The sequence below is a fragment of the Erpetoichthys calabaricus genome, chromosome 16, assembly GCF_900747795.2.
Source record: "Erpetoichthys calabaricus chromosome 16, fErpCal1.3, whole genome shotgun sequence".
NCBI classification, from domain to species: Eukaryota; Metazoa; Chordata; class Cladistia; order Polypteriformes; family Polypteridae; genus Erpetoichthys; species Erpetoichthys calabaricus.
The window spans coordinates 13149200-13165697 of NC_041409.2; the positions used below are offsets into that span (position 1 = coordinate 13149200).

General features: G+C 39.7%; 1 protein-coding gene across 1 annotated transcript in view; it reads left to right on the forward strand.

Moving 5' to 3' along the window:
* LOC114666358 (F-box only protein 33) overlaps positions 1-16498 on the forward strand; it is a 42466-nt gene continuing 25968 nt past the window's right edge. Inside the window, exon 1 of the mRNA XM_028821184.2 lies at positions 1-827. Coding sequence (XP_028677017.1) covers positions 409-827 — 419 coding nt within the window. The 5' untranslated portion in view covers positions 1-408. The remainder of the gene's footprint in view (positions 828-16498) is intronic.

Below are 16498 nucleotides of genomic sequence, written 5' to 3' on the forward strand. Positions count from 1 at the left end.
AAAATAACAGGTACAGCAAAAATAACTGAACTTGGATCATACCATAAGCATATGGGGGTGACCATACTGACATGTCATTTCCAAAGACGGCTACCATTTAATGTGTTGAGCTTTTACTGTGTACATGTTTTATAAATGTACTGTAAATCAATGTAGTTATGCGAATGTCCTAACTGCAGCCTGCTTTTAACTCACGACCCTCGTATACTGACGATCCTCCCCGTTACCTTAGAAGTGCATTCAGGTAGTAGCGAACGGAAGGCTGCGGGGCGATGTTTGTTTTCACTGGAGGGTTCAGCTGACTGGCGCTAACGTTGTTTGTCTGCAGGCTGTTTCTGGAAGCACCGTCTTTCTTATTTTGTTTGTTTTCGCTTTGACGTTTGCGGCACAGTTTTTATTTAGTGGGCCATGGCTCTGTGCGGTGGCGTCGGAGCCTCGGCCTTGCCAAGCGAGCTTATAGTCCACATCTTCTCCTTTCTACCGGCCCGGGACAAACTGCGGGCCTCAGCGGTGTGCTCGCGCTGGAGGGAGTGCCTGTTCTACCCGGCGCTGTGGCCTCAGCTCAAGCTACGCCTCGGCGGCGGTTCGGGTCCGCGTACGGACGAGACCCCCAAACTGGAGTTTCTCATGCGGAAGTTTGGCTCGTTTGTTCGTGAGCTGCAGCTGGAGTTTGCTCCGGTCGAAGGCTACCTGAGTCCCTTGCAGGGAGTCGACGGTGGAATGGATCCAACAGGAGATGACCAACAGTTGCCCGGCCGTTGGAGGGATGCTCTGCACACCTATTTGGAGCAGGTGTTGTGTGTGCTAAGAAGTCTGAGAAATAACAGGTAGTAGCAGTGAAGTCGGTAGGTTGTCGAGTGTTAAACGAGCTCAGTATATCCTTAAAGTGTATAGTATAACTGTGTCGCAGACGCAGAGACAGGCTTCGCCTAAAAGCATCTGACTGACTCAGCATCATTCCACAGGAAAAAAAAAAACATCTACAAGTACGCATTTAAGATTATCCTCAAAGAATCCGGCTATCATACACTACACACCCCTTGCTGTACAGCCAGATGCCGACGGGTGATTTGTGCTACGTGCATACAATTTGTGTGTACTGTATATGGGTATATGTGTGTGTATATGTAATGTTCTCACAAACAGTATTGCAGTAGTATCGTGCACCATGAATCAGTTGATTCTGCCGATCATTCATTTTAATAAAGTGAAATGTTTTGTACGTACAGTAGGTGTTAATTCTGACTCGGGGCAAAAAATCCAGAGCTTGCGGTTTCGAAAAAGTGGTGGTAAGACGCAGGAAATCGAAACTCGCCCAAAAGCAGTCTTGAAGAACGCATCCTTATTTGTGTTGTATTAACCCCTTTACTCTGCTAAGTCGCAAGCTACACATATGGTGAGACCAGACCATTGTCTATATGAAAGATTATATTGCGTTATACTTTTAGATTATATTGTTACATACTTGAACACCAATTCGCAGGACCATTGTAACCAACTTTTTTAGCTGCTGGTATTTTTGAACTTTTCCTGAGAGTACACAGTCCAAACTTGACTGTCTGTGGATGTTTTTAACCACCTTAAGGCATTTTAAACCAAAATGAGTTATAACATTTAGTCCAATACGTCTGTTGACAATTTAGATAGATACTTTATTAATCTCATGGGGAAATTCACATACTCCAGCAGCAGCATACTGATAAAGAAAATATTAAATTAAAGAGTGATAACAATGCAGGTATATAGATAGACAATAACTTTGAATAATGTTAACGTTTACCCCCTCAAACCCCTGGATTGAAGAGTCGCATAGTGTGGTGGAGGAACAATCTCCTCAGTCTGTCAGTGGAGCAGGACGGTGACAGCAGTCTGTCGCTGAAGCTGCTCCTCTGTCTGGAGATGATACTGTTCAGTGGATGCAGTAGATTTTTCATGATTGACCGGAGCCTGCTCAGTACCCGTTGCTCTGCCATGGATGTCAAGCTGTCCAGCTCCGTGCCTACAATAGAGCCTGCCTTTCTCACCAGTTTGTCCAGGCGTTAGGCGTCCTTCTTTATGCTGCCTTCCCAGTTTATTGATACATCTCCTGCTTGCAGTTTATTGCTTATTATAGATATATATTCTTGAGTTTAGGACCAATAAAAAACAAAAAAACAAAAACGGTCTGATAATCGATGCAGAGGTTTTGGTGAGAGTTTCTAGCTTAAAGTTTCTGGGAGTCACCATCCCAGAGGACCTGTCCTGGAGTGACAACACCTTGGTTGTGATAGGCAAAGCACAACTATGCCTCTGTTTTTTGAGGAAGCTAAGTAGTGCTAAACTCCCTCAGAACTTGCTGGTCAATTTCTATAGATGCACTATAGAGAGCATCATGGCTAACTGATTGACAGCCTGGTACAACAGCTGTGCCAAGGCTGCTAAAGAAGCCCTGCAGCGGGTCATCATCTCCATTGAACTGACATCACTTGAACTCTTATACAAGACTCGCAGTGTGAGAAGGGCCAAAAACCTTAACAAGGGTAATACTCATCCTAGAAATTCTTTTTTTTTTGAGCTCCTCCCATCAGGTAAATGCTTTAGATCAATCCGAATATTCACAAACACACTAAAAAATAGCTTTTTCCCCCCATCTGCCATAAAATTTCTGAACTCTCAATCTCTTCAGTCTAAGATAAGTTTAATTGAATGTGTGAAATAAGTTATATTGGTAATGTGGAATTTACTGATATAATACAATGTATAATTTGAAATATACTATTCATTAATACGTGCCATAACAATTTATGCTGCTGTACATTGGGTAGTAATAATTTTCTCTGATTACTTGATCACTTAACACTGTATACAACACATGTGAAAACTTGTTAATTCACACAATTTGAACTTGTGACATACTACTTTTGCAGCACAGCTGGGTCAGCCTTCTCATTGTAGGTTATTTTGGGATCTTCTTTATTTTTTTCAGTGCATATTTGTTTTGCATGGAATATTAACCACATAGGATGGCATGTTGACCTTATTTTTCTCAGTTTCATAATAAATATTTCATTGAATTTTAAATAACTTGCTTTGCTGCTGTATTTAGTTTGTTCCATGATTTAAATATATCCACATTGTCGAAGTGCTATGTCACTCAATGGCTTTCTTTTTTCTTTAGCTGGTGATGTTGTTTCTTCTTCAAGTGCAGAAACAATTCTAATTTGGATGCTGATTACTTTACTTACTTTGTTTAGGCTGCATGCCAGAGTTAGATTTCTTTCAATTAAAATGCTTCTAAAATTAAAAAAGTGACTTTTTTTTATCTCTAGTGGTGGGCAGGTGCTATTATTGAAATTTTTTTTTTATTGAAAAAATAACATGGTTTCAGCAGTGCAGCCACAAAAAGAACAAAGCAGGATAGAATTGTCCTATCACAGGTTAATCATTCTAAATTCACACCCATCGTCAATCTTTGCTTTGAGTTCACGCATTCTCTTCATATTTGTGTGGATTTCTTTTGTACATCACAAAGGTGCTCGGATTAGATTGATTGACAACTCTGTGTAAGTTCGATTTTCCATTCTATTTGAGTAAACCTTGCAATGGAAGAGGTCCACAAATGACCAGTTTTTGGCTTACTTGATGCAAGAATAGACTTTGATCCCAACACCCCAGAACTGAAATAAGACGTTTTGGGATGGTATTCAATTTCTCAGAATAGAAAAATTGCCCTAACTGGAATTAGTAGGAGTAAAGCCATTTTATAAATTTTCCTGATTTGGAAAACTACTCCTAACTTTACCAGGATTTAGGAGAGCTTGTGAGCTGCCCTAGTTTACTAAGAGCTACCTGAAGACTGGGTTCAGGCAGAGATCAGCACACAGATCCCAGGGAAGGCTGAATGATTTGGAAACCTTGAACAGCAATGAACTTTTCAAAAAGATATTGATATGACAGAAATCAGATAATATTAGGAACATTACTAGGGGGCTCTGCCCCCTGCTCAATTCGCTCGCCAACCCCTGGTCTTGGGTAACACGAAATAGATTTGAAAGAGATTATTTATCTCCGTCAGTTGTGGTCTGTCGTTTTGAACCCGTGCCTGCTTTGCTTCCGCAGTTTCAGACGCGCGTTGTAGGTGCCTGCGTTCATTGATCTTATCCAGGTGGGCTCGTGTTTGTATCGTTGAGCTGTATTGTGTTTGAATTTGGTGTAAAGCGTTCAGCGGTTTGTACAATCCCAAGCAGCACATTAATCCTAAATTCACTCCGCAGTAGTGCCACTCACAATATGGCGGTGACGCCTGCGCCTTCACTCCGCAGTAGTGCCACTCACAATATGGCGGTGACACCTGCGCCTTTCGTACTGTCTTTGTGGACCTGTGGGGCCTCCGTAGCCTCTCACGTTTGACTCTGCGGTGCAGCGCAGAATCCTCTTTTTTGTGTGGTTGTGTCGTTAGTGGTAGCTATGGGCGCGTTGTTGCTTCATTTCTCATTCACGTTAGTTGAGCTCTTAAATTCTTGGGCCTTGACTCCTTTGTTCGCGGTGGATACGACTTCGCTTGCAGTTTATGAGACGTGCGCCTGTGCAGTACGTCTCATGGTCCCATCGCCGTGTCCCTGCGTCCATATCCGGTTTATTCTTGGTTAGTAATATGGATAATGTTTTTGTTTATTACATTATCCTCCCATCTACGTGGAGAAGCCATGCGCAATAAGTCGAAATTAAAGTGTTGTTAACGTTATGCTTTTTAGCCATAGGGAAAGGCAGGCAGGTTTGTGATAGCAATGGTTTGGGTTTGTCACAACCAAGCATTTCTGAATTATCGCCAAACTTTGAAGGCATGTGAGGTAATAAACAGATTATGCATTTACCCATGACTCTACATAAAGTAATATTAAAAAAGCTCTCTGTATGCAAATAGAGACACACGTAACAGTCATTGCCCCAAATGTGGATGACCATGCATTTGTGAATCACAAGCCAATGTCACTGTATTTAACCCATTGATGGTCATGGGTACAAATTTTATCGTAGTAGCTGGCATATTACCCTCTAGATGGATTATTGATAGTGAATTGTCTCACTCTCTGGAATGTTCTAACCCCTAAAATGTTTGCTTTACACCTTACTAATCTGGAAGGCACTGAATATAAAGGAAGAAAGATACTGGAGAGAGGCATTGCATACCACAGTGAAAAACGATCAGAAAAGTTGTGCAAGGTTGAACTCGACCTCAGTAACAGTGCAGGAATAGACATGGCTAGTTTCACAAACTTACTTTACGAGGCATTTCCTGTGTGCCATAACTGTGGAAAGGTGATTCTTCTAGAAGTACCGCAGTGGATCTTTGTTTGTTACAATATTTAGCGTGATGTTGCACAGTGGTAACAGTTACAGTATGTGCAGCTTAATGCAATATGGTACTTTGTTTTCCTTCATCTACTTATTATCATTATGTTGCAACATTAGCGTTTGCATCAGAAAAATACAAAACATCATCATGAGTGTATGTGTGGCAAGGGGTACTGTAGAATTGGGATGTCATTCGTTCTCAGATGTGCTCTCCTCCTTGCTGGGACTGGGACTAGGATGCTTCATATATACTTCTCATGTCCTACTCTGAGGTAGGACAAATATTTATCCTAGTGTGGCTTTTAGTGCAATTCCTAGGAATGATTCTGAGAGACTTGATAAATATGGGCCCAGATTTTTGTTTAGGGAGCTGTTTGCGTGGAGTCTACACATTAATGCATCTGTGGTGATTTATGTTGGCACTGTATTCCCCAGTACTAGCATGAAAATTAATGAATAATTCTGTCACTTTTATTTAAAATATTCAGTAATGGTATAAAGTACTTTATATGTTAACATATCAAACTCTAAGACATCTTATCCATTTTATTAAAGTTTGTTAAAACAGATTTTTTTAATGTATAATTTTAAATTACCACAATATACAAGGGTTCACAGATTCAGAGCCAGGGCTTCTGTGCCTACACATTTACATTCAAAAAAGCTTCTGGTTTTTGATTGAAAATACAATCCTTAAGTTCTGTTAATTTTTAACTGTAGTGTGTTTCCAGCAGTGTTTGTGTACATTTTAAATGAATATGACAGGTATTTCTGTATTTTCTGTCCAGAAATTAGCATTTTCCCCATTATCTTAATTTTAAGATGTTGTTCTCTGTATTTGCAAAATCTTGGTTATTTAAGTAATTGTTATCTGATTAGCACAGATATGGGAGGATGCCCTTGGATAGCTACACACAGTCCCCTCCAAAAGTATTGGAACAGCAAGGCCAGTTAATTTGTTTTTGCTGTGCACTGAGGACATTTGTGTGTGAGATCAAAAGTTGAATATGCGAAGGGAGATTAGAGTGTCTCCTTTTATTCCCTGGTGGTTTACATATACAGTAGATACAGTTAGGTCCATAAATATTTGGACAGAGACAACTTTTTTCTAATTTTGATTCTGTACATTACCACAATGAATTTTAAATGAAACCACTCAGATGCAGTTGAAGTGCAGACTTTCAGCTTTAATTCAGTGGGGTGAATAAAACGATTGCACAAAAATGTGAGGCAACTAAAGCATTTTTTTGAACACAATCCCTTCATTTCAGGGGCTCAAAAGTAATTGGACAAATTAAATAACTGGAAATAAAATGTTCATTTCTAATACTTGTTTGAAAACCCTTTGCTGGCAATAACAGCCTGAAGTCTTGAACTCATGGATATCACCAGATGCTGGGTTTCCTCCTTTTTAATGTGGTGCCAGGCCTTTACTGCAGCGGCTTTCAGTTGCTGTTTGTTTGTGAGCCTTTCTGTCTGAAGTTTAGTCTTCAACAAGTGAAATGCCTGCTCAATTGGGTTAAGATCAGGTGACTGACTTGGTCATTCAAGAATTTTCCACTTCTTTGCTTTAATAAATTCCTGGGTTGCTTTGGCTGTATGTTTTGGGTCATTGTCCATCTGTATTATGAAATGCCGCCCAATCAATTTGACTGCATTTAGCTGGATTTGAGCAGACAGTATGTCTCTGAACACCTCAGAATTCATTCGGCTGCTTCTGTCCTGTGTCACATCATCAATAAACACTAGTGTCCCAGTGCCACTGGCAGCCATGCACGCCCAAGCCATCACACTGCCTTCACCGTGTTTTACAGATGATGTGGTATGCTTTGGATAATGCGCTGTTCCACGCCTTCTCCATACTTTTTTCTTGCCATCATTCTGGAAGAGGTTGATATTGGTTTCATCTCTCCAAAGAATGTTTTTCCAGAACTGTGCTGGCTTTTTTAGATGTTCTTTAGCAAAGTCCAATCTAGCCTTTATATTCTTGAAGCTTCTGAGTGGCTTGCACCTTGCAGTGCACCCTCTGTATTTACTTTCATGCAGTCTTCTCCTGGAGAGTGTTGTTCACTTGGTTGGCTGTTGTGAAGGGGTTTCTCTTCACCATGGAAATGATTCTGCGATCATCCACCACTGTTGTTTTCTGTGGACGTCCAGGTCTTTTTGCGTTGCTGAGTTCACCAATGCTTGCTTTCTTTCTCAGGATGTACCAAACTGTAGATTTTGCCACTCGTAATATTGTAGAAATTTCTTGGATGGGTTTTTTCTGTTTTCGCAGCTTAAGGATGGCTTCTTTCATCTGCATGGAGAGCTCTTTTGACCGCATGTTGTCTGTTCACAGCAAAATCTTCCACATGCAAGCACCACACCTCAAATCAACTCCAGACCTTTTATCTGCTTAATTGATAATGACATAACGACGGACTTGCCCACACCTGCCCATGAAATAGCCTTTGAGTCAATTGTCCAATTACTTTTGAGCCCCTGAAATGAAGGGATTGTGTTAAAAATGCTTTACTTGCCTCACATTTTTATGCAATCGTTTTGTTCACCCCACTGAATTAAAGCAGAAAGTCTGCACTTCAACTGCATCTGAGTTGTTTCATTTAAAATTCATTGTGGTAATGTACAGAACCAAAATCAGAAAAATGTTATCTCTGTCCAAATATTTATGGACCTAACTATGTTGAACAACATACAACATAGCACATTTTGTATCAAACCACCCAGTGTATGTTTAATTAAAAAAATCAAGAAGATAGACTACTCTTTCAGTGTGGAACAATTATATGAAAGTATCAACATGGTCATGGATGTTTTTGCTTACTTATTTGTGCTTTAATATCAAATCAGCCTTTTATCATTTCACAAATGTTCATCATGTAAGCATCTTGGAGCTTGTCGTATATTTTAAAACTGTGCTTGCTCTAGTCCAGTGACATCAACTATATTCTGAGTGCTTCTATGAGTCATTCTGTGCATGTGATCAACAGCCTTATATCACTTTCCCAATAACACCCTTATGTCTTTGTTTAGCTAAACCTTGCTGATGTTGTATGTAGTTTTATGACAAAGCATGTTGTTGCCAGAAGTTTTGATTGACATTCAGGTTTTCCCTTTGAGATTTAAGAGTTAGTATAGTACAAATTGCTAAAAACGTAATACTGGCCATGACAGAAAGGTGTTAACAACAACAACATTTATTTCTATAGCACATTTTCATACAAATAATGCAGCTCAAAGTGCTGTACATGATGAAGAAAGAGAAAAAAGACAAAATAAATAAGAATTAATATTAGGGAACACTAATTAACATAGAATAAAAGTAAGGTCCGATGGCCGGGGAGGACAGAAAAAACAAAAAAAAACTCCAGACTGCTGGTGAAAAAAAATAAAATCTGCAGGGGTTCCAGGCCACGAGACCGCCCAGTCCCCTCTAGGCATTTTACCTAAACACGCAGCTTGTTGTTTAAGGGGGCTGTTTAATTGCAAACTGGCCACAGTGCCCATTCTGACCTCGGTCCACTCCCAGAAGCACCTGCAATGGGCACATGAATGTCAGAACTGGACCATAGAGCAATGGAACATGGTGGCCTTGTCTGATTAATCACATTTTCTTGTGGACAACTGAGTGCATATGCAGTGTTTACGTGAGGAAGAGAAGTCAGCAGGTTGCAGTATGGGAAGAAGGCAAGCTGGCGGAGGCAGTGTGATGCTCTGGGCAACATTCTGCTGAGAAATCTTGGGTCCTGGCATTCATGTGGATGTAACTTTGAAACCATTATTTTGTTTTTAAAGCGTTTGTTATTGCTTTCCTACAAAGTCCATAACATTATGAGGAAGCCTCTTGACTGAATAAATAGGAGGTATCGGTAGCCTAGTGGTGCCCTTGCTAAGGCTGTGCTTTTTTTTTTTTTTAATAAGTTCACATTGTCATGCTTTCATTTCAAAATATTGACAGCGTAGGATACTATCGCCTTTGAGTTTGCGTTAACATGGAGCATTAAAAACAATAAAAAGGTAAAAATAAATACACATACAGTTAAAAATACAAATGTAACACAATTTGCATTAAACAACTCACACAATTACCAGTCTGTCAGAGCAAGCTAAACATTTGTTTCAGGCTTACTGCTTCTTTCTTGCACGTGAACAGAGAGCAGTTGTAAATTCACTTGTGATTGGATCGATCAAATCACACACAAAGATGGCATGAAGTGAATAGTAGTGCCGTGTGAGACTGACGAACAAACCCTCTAATCTTACATTGTGAAAGCGATGCATGCTGGTGATGTTTGAACACAAACGTAGACATATGTAGTAAATTTAAAACATTCAAAAATGAATACTATTAACAAATATATACAAGAACTAAGACAGTATGCATGACATTTGAGATAAGCTAAATTGAGGTTATATTCAGATGGTGGAAAGTAAATACATAATGCCATACATTTATTTGAAACTCACCTGCTTCGTCTATGGTCATAAAATCGAAGCACGTTCTCTCAGTAGAGCTGGAATTCATATGTACATTTATTTGCATGTTTCAGACTTATCCTTTTTGTACTAAGTGTAGTAGTGCATAATTTTCAAGTGGTCTTCCACTTGTTCGATAATAGGCATTTTGCTCACACAGCTCTGTTTAGTAAATAAACCAACTAATTAGGGAAAATGCAGAGATGCATACACCCAATTGTTGTCAATCCTCCATGATATTTTTTCCCTGGAAAAAATACAGTATTTCTTTTTAATTAAAGAAATTCACTACATGGCCAGTGGCTGTTTATTGATAAGTTTAATTCACTTGAAAGTTTGTAGTTTGAAATACAACTGAGTAACTGGAAATTGAAACAAAGCAATCATCACCTGATTCAGAACAAAGCAAACATACTGAGTGTAAAAATGCCTTATGAGTACTTCAGCTTTCTTGTGAAGCACACTAAAAAATAAAAAAGTGATTGCTGCAGTTTGGTGCTTTGAGGAAATTTCTGTAAATGTTTGGAGTCCATTGACAGTTTTTATTTATCTTGATAATGTAGCCTGCCAATCATTGATGGACAATGTCATTGATATCATCTCAGCCCTAGCACATGTACAAATAGAGGTTTTTATGATTTCCAGTTGGCTTATGTAGTGTACAAGAAGATTTTCTGTCAATTTCAGGTTTTTTGAATTCACAACCACAAGTATGATCATATCCGTGGAACTTATGAACAGATCTGCTGATCTGGTAGTTGACGAATAACGGTTGAAACAGACAGCAAGTAATTTTTCAAAGTGTAAGACTGCATGAGTTAACATCTAATTCCATTGCTATATTATAAATTTGAAAAATGCAAATGAAAGGTGCTTTGTTAGGTTCAGTTTGATTTCTTGCATGCTACTACAAAATGTTTTTTTGTTGAAACTTAAAAATCACCTAGTGGAGACATTGGTGGCAGCCCTAGTACTAATCCCTCAGGGATCTTGGTATTAACAGCACCCAATCTGGAAAAAGTTGCTTGCACCACAATGCACAGAACCTAAGGCAATTGGAATTTGGATTAAGAATAAAAAAAGCTTTTTTAGGTACATTGACATTGTTAAATTGGCCTGTGTGTGTGTACATGTGCCCTGCTTTTCTCCTTGATTGGGGTAGGATATAGATACCCCTTGACCCTGCCCTGAATAAGGAGGAGGAGAAGATGGATGGATGGATATATTGTATAATGTTTGTTTTTATGAATGAAGGTAATGTTTTTATATTTATGTTGAATGTTATGTACCTGTATTTGTAATTATTGTTAATTTAAATTAATTTAAGCCAATTTTCCATCCATCTAAATTGTGGACTTGGAAATCCCATTTCTTGCAGTTTGATCAACACAGTTTGATCAACAATCTATCATTAGATATTATCATATTTGCAACTCCATTGGGGTTCATTTGCTATTTCATCATTAAATTCTAAATACTGCTAAAACCCAAGTTGAGGGTTTGCGGCTGTAACCATACCAGGTACGTCTTACTGGGTCTTATCTTTAACCACTGTTAAATAAATTTACCAGTGATGCATGTTAAATTGACTAATGGTTAAGATGGTCTGTCTGTCACCCTTTTTATATTATGAAACAAATCCTGATAGCTCCTGAACCTGCTTAATTCTCTTTATAGCCAGTTGAACTGGGGATAATCATAATAGAATCGTCATCTGCACAGATTGTCAGTCCATAGAAGGACACGTACATACATATACTGTACACTCACTCCTACTTGTTTGACAGTCTGTAGTTAACCAGCCTGCACCACAACAGGGTGTGTGGAGAAAATTGCTTGTTATTAGCAGGAAAAAAAACCCAAAACTATTCAGACATGAGGAAAGCATTCATCTGAACACCATGCTGTTGACTACTTCTGTGTATGTCATCTCTAAATTATTTAGTATTTAATGTAGATTTCTTATAATTGTTGGAGGGAGGATGGCCAGCTTTTACATAGGAGAAAGCATAAGAAAAGTATTAAGTAAAAGTTTGTGATGTCCTATTTTGTACATTTTATTATATCATTTTACTTCTTCTTTGAAAGTTCTCATAATGCTAAACTGTGGAAAAAAATCTCTTAAGATTATTTTTTTTGCTTTTTCAGCTATATTCTTCTTCAATTGGCTTATGACATTTCTCAACTGTGTTTTTAAATGTTGGTATTGTGCTTATAAGCCCCATAGTTAGGCATCATACACCTATTTTTGGTTCTGAAATTCTCTTATTAAGATCTGATTCATCTGTTATGGAGTTCGTTAAAATTTCCTGTTCTACTTTTCGCATATAGTAGTTCATCTCGTGAACTATTTCTTTACTACTACCCATTTGCTTCTTTACTGTCTTTACACCTAGCAATTCAGTGCAGTTTACTTTTTAAGATCTACTGAAGATTTGCCTTACAGAATTTACATTTAATAGTTTTAGTTTTTGTGTATTTGCTCTGCTGGTCCACTGTGAAATGTATGCTAGATGTTGACAGTGTAGTTCAAGTTTAAACAGGCTTCTCCTTTACTTGGTTTTTAGACATAGTGGGTAAAATAAAAAACATCATTGATTACAGCTGTTCTGCTCCACTGTCTGGTTTTTCCAGTGTATCTTCAAGTAAATAATGAGTGTTTATTATTCTAACTTCAGAATCAAAATAGCCCCTTCTCTACCCTCCCCTTTTTAATTTTGATTCTTTCCCTAAATAAACATTTATAATATAACATTTTCTGGTGTTACTGCAGTTTAATATTTACCGGTATATTTATAAAACCACATTAAAAAAAATATTTTAATGCCTTCAGCTCCAAGGAAAGAATTTAGTTTTTACTGAATGAATATTTACCTCTTCCTTGTAATCTCAAGGTTATATTATTCTCTTGTATTTCATTACATTGTCAGTTAGTTTTAATTGCATTGTCTGTTTGCATCCTTTTAAAAACTTCTAAATCCCAGCTTCTGTACAGGTGCCAAGTACTGTATGTTCAAAATAACGTTTATTGATGAATAGCCTTCTTTTGTCATCACAAGCCTTTGTTTTTAAGATCAGATATATCTAGGTTTTAACATAAGGCACTGTTTGGCTTTTACAAACTGTTTAAAACATGAACAGATTGATTGTATTATGAGTACAATGCACTTTCTCCTTTGTAACCATGAAAGTTAATAGAATGACATTATATTCATTTTTCAATTTAAAAAAGAATTTACATTAGTTGTGGTTGAATTCATTTGCTGAATTTCCTATTTTTAATATGTGTTAACCAAAACCTTATTTATGATGCTTCATATTGTTCTTTATGTATACAAATCATCCTAATATTTAGATATAGTAACCGTGACAACATTTTTAAATGCAATATCAATTTAAATTTGGAGTAAATCTACACTCACTAGCCACTTTATTAGGTACACCTGTTCAACTGCTTGTTAATGCAAATATCTAATCAAACAATCACTTGGCAGCAACTCAGTGTATTTAGGCATGTAGACATTGTGAAGACGTCCTGCTGAAGTTTAAACCAGGCATCCAGGTGGGGAAGAAAGGTGATTTAAATGACTTTGAAGGTTGCATGGTGGTTGGTGCCAGACGGGTTGGTCTGAGTATTTCAGAAACTACTGATTTTCACACGCAACCATCTCTAGGTTTTACAGAGAATGGTCTGAAAAATGGAAACTGTCCAGTGAGCGGCAGTTCTTTTGGTGAAAATTCCTTGTTAAAACTGAGGTATGCAGAAGAGCATCTCTGAACACACAACACATTGAACCTTGAAGCAAATGGGCTACAGCCGTAGGAGACCACACCGGGTGCCACTCCAGTCTGCTAAGAACAGGCAATTGTGGGTACAGTTCACACGGGCTCACCAAAATTAGAAAATAGAAGATTGGAAAAGCGTTGCCTGGTCTGAGAAATCTTGATTTCTGCTGCAACATTCTGATGTTGGGGTCAGAATTTGATGTCAGTAACATGAAAGCATGAATCATTCCAGGCTGGTGATGGTGGTGGTGTAATGGTGTGGTGGATATTTTGTTGGCACACTTTGGGCCGCTTAGTACCAATTGAGCATGGTTTAAATGCCGCATCATTTAAATGCCACAGCTTACCTGACCACAGTGTACCCATCTTCTGATGGCTACATCTAGCAGGATAACGCGCCATGTCACAAGGCTCAGATGATCTCTGACTGGTTTCTTAAACAAGACAATATGCCTCACTGTACTCAAATGGTCTTCAGTCATAAGATCTCAGTCAGGTAGAGCACATTTGGTATGTGGCAGAACAGGAGCCAGTAAATCTGCAGCAAGTGCGTGATGCTATCATTTTAATATTGAAACAAAATCCCTCAGGAATGTTTCCAGCACCTTGTTGAAGAACACAAAGAATTACGGCAGTTTTGAAGGCAAAAGTCCAACCTGGTACTAGCAAAGTGAACCTAACAAAGTGGCTGGTGAGTGTATAACACTAATGTTATGTCTTCAGAATTTTTTATAATCATTACAAGAGCCATTTTGATTCCATTAGTTTAACAATGCTAAGAGAAATCTTTAGTTAATGAACAGGATGTTATTGAAGTCTCTTCATAGCAGACTACTGTGTATCCATTCTTGTGTAAATAGAATAAACTTAAAATGAATTATTCTTTTAATTGCCACTAGCATTACATTTTTTTAGTCACATGCATGTGCAAATATAGTTCTTAGTAACCAGCACTATATATGCGCCTTTGTGCTCTGTGTATATTACACGTACACACTAAATTCATGATAGTCTGTTAGTCAGATGCCACAAGTTTCTATCTGACCAGTAATTTTTACAGTACTAATAGTGTGGCATAGTGATCAGCCTATAGTAAACCATGCACATTAAACAAGCAAATGGATGTAATTTTTCCAGAAACAAACTCTGAGCTCTTGATTAGTTACTGTATGTAGACTGCATATATAAGAACTGTTACTGTAATGTTTTCTTTAAGTATTGTTGTGGTTTTTGAGTCTTTGATGTGCTGCTTTCAATATAACTGCTTGTTAAATTAATCAAAAGTTTTCTGTGTAAATACATATTTAGTAATTTTACATTCATTCATTTATTCCTTTACTGCTGCCTTTTTCTTGAATGGATTTTGATACTTGCGTTAGTAATTATTTACTGCCTAAACACACTAATGGGGAGTAAGAAATAATTATGTTAACTTCATCCATCCATCCATCCATTGTCTCCCGCTTATCCGAGGTCGGGTCGCGGGGGCAGCAGCTTGAGCAGAGATGCCCAGACTTCCCTCTCCCCGGCCACTTCTTCTAGCTCTTCCGGGAGAATCCCAAGGCGTTCCCAGGCCAGTCGAGAGACATAGTCCCTCCAGCGTGTCCTGGGTCTTCCCCGGGGCCTCCTCCCGGTTGGACGTGCCCGGAACACCTCACCAGGGAGGCGTCCAGGAGGCATCCTGATCAGATGCCCGAGCCACCTCATCTGACTCCTCTCGATGCGGAGGAGCAGCGGCTCTACTCTGAGCCCCTCCCGGATGACTGAGCTTCTCACCCTATCTTTAAGGGAAAGCCCAGACACCCTGCGGAGGAAACTCATTTCAGCCGCTTGTATTCGCGATCTCGTTCTTTCGGTCACTACCCATAGCTCATGACCATAGGTGAGGGTAGGAACATAGATCGACTGGTAAATTGAGAGCTTCGCCTTGCGGCTCAGCTCCTTTTTCACCACGACAGACCGATGCAATGCCCGCATTACTGCAGATGCCGCACCGATCCGCCTATCGATCTCACGCTCCATTCTTCCCTCACTCGTGAACAAGACCCCGAGATACTTGAACTCCTCCACTTGGGGCAGGATCTCGCTACCAACCCTGAGAGGGCACTCCACCCTTTTCCGGCTGAGGACCATGGTCTCGGATTTGGAGGTGCTGATTCTCATCCCAGCCGCTTCACACTCGGCTGCGAACCGATCCAGAGAGAGCTGAAGATCACGGCCTGATGAAGCAAACAGGACAACATCATCTGCAAAAAGCAGTGACCCAATCCTGAGCCCACCAAACCGGACCCCCTCAACACCCTGGCTGCGCCTAGAAATTCTGTCCATAAAAGTTATGAACAGAATCGGTGACAAAGGGCAGCCCTGGCGGAGTCCAACTCTCACTGGAAACGGGTTCGACTTACTGCCGGCAATGCGGACCAAGCTCTGGCACTGATCGTACAGGGACTGAACAGCCCTTATCAGGGGGGCCGGTACCCCATACTCTCGGAGTACCCCCCACAGGATTCCCCGAGGGACACGGTCGAATGCCTTTTCTAAGTCCACAAAACACATGTAGACTGGTTGGGCAAACTCCCATGCACCCTCCAGGACCCTGCTAAGGGTATAGAGCTGGTCCACTGTTCCGCGACCAGGACGAAAACCACACTGTTCCTCCTGAATCCGAGGCTCGACTATCCGACGGACCCTCCTCTCCAGGACCCCTGAATAGACTTTTCCAGGGAGGCTGAGGAGTGTGATCCCTCTGTAGTTGGAACACACCCTCCGATCCCCCTTCTTAAAGAGGGGGACCACCACCCCGGTCTGCCAATCCAGAGGCACTGTCCCTGATGTCCATGTGATGTTGCAGAGGCGTGTCAGCCAAGACAGTCCTACAACATCCAGAGCCTTGAGGAAC